This window comes from Austrofundulus limnaeus, unplaced genomic scaffold (assembly GCF_001266775.1).
Source record: "Austrofundulus limnaeus strain Quisiro unplaced genomic scaffold, Austrofundulus_limnaeus-1.0 Scaffold137, whole genome shotgun sequence".
In the NCBI taxonomy this organism is placed as follows: domain Eukaryota; kingdom Metazoa; phylum Chordata; class Actinopteri; order Cyprinodontiformes; family Rivulidae; genus Austrofundulus; species Austrofundulus limnaeus.
The window spans coordinates 1,202,070-1,206,314 of record NW_013952539.1 but is presented as its reverse complement, the minus strand read 5'-3'; the positions used below and the strand labels follow the sequence as shown (position 1 = coordinate 1,206,314).

General features: G+C 39.1%; 1 protein-coding gene across 2 annotated transcripts in view; it reads right to left on the bottom strand.

Moving 5' to 3' along the window:
* matn4 (matrilin 4) overlaps positions 1-4,245 on the bottom strand; it is a 33,645-nt gene that overhangs the window by 4,004 nt on the left and 25,396 nt on the right. For both annotated transcript variants that reach the window (XM_014016068.1, XM_014016067.1), the window contains exons 9-12: positions 3,664-3,789; positions 3,437-3,559; positions 3,073-3,195; positions 872-969 (exon numbers count right to left, since the gene is read on the bottom strand). In XM_014016068.1, the coding sequence (XP_013871522.1) occupies positions 872-969; positions 3,073-3,195; positions 3,437-3,559; positions 3,664-3,789 (470 nt within the window). The remainder of the gene's footprint in view (positions 1-871; positions 970-3,072; positions 3,196-3,436; positions 3,560-3,663; positions 3,790-4,245) is intronic.

Sequence of the window (4,245 nt, the reverse complement as noted above, 5' to 3'; positions counted from 1 at the left end):
TACTTTAAGACTTTTACTGAAGTAATATTTTTAGAGAAGACTTTAACTTTTACTAAAGTATTTTAATGATAAGATACTTGTACTTTTACTCAAGTAGCACTTTGAGGTACTTTATACAACACTGGTTATTAGTGAATTAAAGGTACTCACTGCAAAAGAGTAGGGATGCACGAAACATCAGTATTAATATCGGTATCGATCCGATATGTAAAACTGGGCCGATATTAACGTCTGATATTGATTTCCCAGTTTTTATCTTTGTTTTTCTGTTTTGGGAGATGTTGGTCGAGCAGCATCTGTTTGATAATAACAGTGATTTTGATGCTGCGCAGCCAGGAATAACTGAAGTASAGCCATGTCTGAGGTCTGGTTGTTTTTTGCTGTATCAAAAAAAGACCCAAGTGTGTTTGTGTGTATATGTATAATATAATTTGTGTGTTTGTGTAATATCGGTAAATATCGATTATCGGCCATAACAGCAATAATTATTTCAGGTATCAATATCGACTGAAATTTTCATAACGGTGCATCCCTACAAAAAAAGACAATTTTTTTGCTCGTATTATTGATTAATTGTTTTGTTAATGAAAAAATTGTGAACAAAATCTGTAACCGTCACGCATTTTGACCTAAAAAACAGCTTAAGTGACTGAAAAAAGGCTKACAACGATAATATCTATGAAAGAACAATTTCAGGTAAAGAAGTTAGAGAATTTGGATGTATGGTGCAGATTTATGATCTGATTTGTTGATTAAAGTATGTTGACCTGCATATTTTAAAATTAAACACTACCAGAGTGAGGTAAGGTGAATTATTTCATGCTGCTTTTAATAAAAAAAAAAGTATTTAAGAAAAAAAACGTGCTCCAACCTGATTGACAAACTTTTTGACGAGCTCAAAGTTCTGAGGTCGGACGCTCTTGGAGCCGTCAATCAGAAGAACGAGGTCGATGTTTGCAGACCTGCAGGCTGCAGAGAAAACAACAGGCAGACTGCACATTAATGCTGACATGAATGAATATTTGGTCCTTAAAATTCTGTTTTTTATTTCTGTTTTATTGAGTCACTTGTCGTTTTGCAGACACCAGAAAAATCAGAAGAAAAACCTGCAAATACCAGCAAATTTTAACACAAATAACAAATTCAAAAACTCAACATGAGCGCACTACAGGTGCTGGTCATAAAATTAGAATATCATGAAAAAGTAGATTTATTTCAGTAATTCCATTTAAAAAGTGAAACTTGTATATTATATTCATACATTACATACAAACTCATATATTTCAAATGTTTATTTCGTTTAATTTTGATGATTACAAATGACAACAAATGAAAATCTCAAATTCAGCATATCAGAAAATTAGAATCTTGCGAAAAGGTTCAAAATGGATGGCACCTGGTACCACACTCTAATCAGCTAATTAACWCAAACCACCTGCAAAGGCCTTTAAATGGTCTTTCAGTCTAGTTCTATAGGCTACACAATCATGGGGAAGACTGCTGACTTGACAGTTGTCCAAAAGACGACCATCGACACCTTGCACAAGGAGGGCAAGACACAAAAGGTCATCGCTAAACAGGCTGGCTGTTCACAGAGCTCTGTGTCCAAGCACATTAATAGAGAGGCGAAGGGAAGGAAAAGATGTGGTCGAAAAAAATGTACAAGCAAGAGAGATAACCGCACCCTGGAGAGGATTGTGAAACAAAACCCATTCAAAAATGTGGGGGAGATTCACAAAGAGTGGACTGCAGCTGGAGTGAGTGCTTCAAGAACCACCACACACAGACGTATGAAAGACATGGGTTTCTGCTGTCGCATTCCTTGTGTCAAGCCACTCTTGAACCACAGACAGCGTCAGAAGTGTCTTGCCTGGGCTACAGAGAAACAGGACTGGACTGCTGGTGAGTGGTCCAAAGTCATGTTCTCTGATGAAAGTAAATTTTGCATTTCCTTTGGAAATCAAGGTCCCAGAGTCTGGAGGAAAAGAAGAGAGGCACTTCATCCACGTTGCTTGAAGTCCAGTGTAAAGTTTCCACAGTCAGTGATGGTTTGGGGTGCCATGTCATCTGCTGGTGTTGGTCCATTGTGTTTTCTGAGGTCCAGGGTCAACGCAGCCACATACCAGGAAGTTTTAGAGCACTTCATGCTTCCTGCTGCTGACCAACTTTTTGGAGATGCAGATTTCATTTTCCAACAGGACTTGGCACCTGCACGCAGTGCCAAAGCTACCAGTACCTGGTTGAAGGACCATGGTATCCCTGTTCTTAATTGGCCAGCAAACTCTCCTGACCTTAACCCCATAGAAAATCTATGGGGTATTGTGAAGAAGAAGATGCAATACACCAGACCCAACAATTCAGAAGAGCTAAAAGCCACTATTAGAGCAACCTGGGCTATCATAACACCTGAGCAGTGCCACAGACTGATCGACTCCATGCCACGCCGCATTGCTGCAGTAATACAGGCCAAAGGAGCCCCAACTAAATACTGAGTGCTGTACATGCTCATACTTTTCATGTTCATACTTTTCAGTTGGCCAACATTTCTATAAATCCTTTGTTTTTATTGGTCTTCAGTAATATTCTAATTTTCTGATATGCTGAATTTGAGATTTTCATTTGTTGTCATTTGTAATCATCAAAATTAAACGAAATAAACATTTGAAATATATGAGTTTGTATGTAATGTATGAATATAATATACAAGTTTCACTTTTTAAATGGAATTACTGAAATAAATCTACTTTTTCATGATATTCTAATTTTATGACCAGCACCTGTATATCTAACATTAACTCTTCTTCATCTAAATAAATAAGATGTGCTTTACATTTTATCGTTTGAAAAACTGTGTAAGGTATATTTAATCACCTGCTTTACTGAGAAATGAAAGATGATAGAAAGTTTCGCTCATCGCCCCGCTGGGACTGAAAACAAGACTCACGTCTGAGTCCAGCCAGGGTTTTCCCAGACAGACCTGATCTGGTTTTAACATCACGACGAGTCTCGTGTCATTCCTTCTTTTATCTTTATTTTATTTTATTTTGGCAGCATAAAAACTGCTGAACTTACTGCCGCAGCTCTTGCCGTCGTCCTGCAGCAGCGTCCCCTCAGGGCAGATGCAGTGGTACGACCCAGGAGTGTTCACACACTGGTGCTCACAGCCGTGCACCACCGTCTTACACATATCCATGTCTGCAAGGACACAGGAAACACTTTAAATAATAACTTATAGCTCATACAGAGACGCAGACACTCACAAATCTGTATTTCCTCTACGTTTCAGGATAATTTGAAGCTGAACAGGGTCGTTTAGATCCTGACGCTATAGTTTATAGCTGAACAGGATGTAACCAGATCCAGAGAGAAGAGGTGGTTGATCCAAGTTTTGGATCAGAAATGTAAAGCAGAAAAATGAAATTAGGGATTCACTGACTTGTGCAGGTCTTCTTGTCCTTGTTGAGTTTGAAGCCTTTGTTACAGTCACAGGTGAAAACGCCCGGAGCGCTGACACAGATCTGTTCACAGTCGTGCTTCCCCTCCGCACACAGGTCAATGGCTGAGACACACACACGCAGGTACATAAAACCATGCTCACACACACACACTGATTTAGCATCAGCTGGATGACTCCGTGTGAACACCTGTGCAGGTCTAACCAACCTGAGCAGGTCTTCTCGTCCTCGTTGAGTCTGTACCCTTTGTTGCAGTCGCAGGTGAAGATGCCCGGCCCCATGTGGACGCAGACTTGTTGGCAGTCATGTTTGCCCTCAGCACACAGGTTAATGGCTAAAATCACATACATTCATTAAGATACAGTTTTCAAATGGATACATTTATTTGTAAATCAGATCATTTTACATTAAAGAACTAAGAATAGTTTATACTTTGTAGCGATGCAGATTTTATTCATCCAACTAATGTAGGGGTCATCCAAATCCAGGTTTATTTTAAAGTAGCAAAGTTTGAATTAAAGCTTCTGCTCTGCAGTTAAAGTTATGTRGCTTTGCTGAGCCAACAGCTGCATTAGCTTTAAAGGGGCAATATCATAAATCAACTTTTTTGAGTTTTATATCATGTAATAATGTTATACTCTCATAAAAAACATGGCCAAAGCCTTGCTTTGACTCATTCATGCATGTTTGATAAATCCTGCAGCGTTTTTATGAAGCCATACTGAGGAGCAAAACGAAAGGTAGGGACTAGAAACGCTTTTTGGGACCAGAAACACCCCTGGGACGTGTC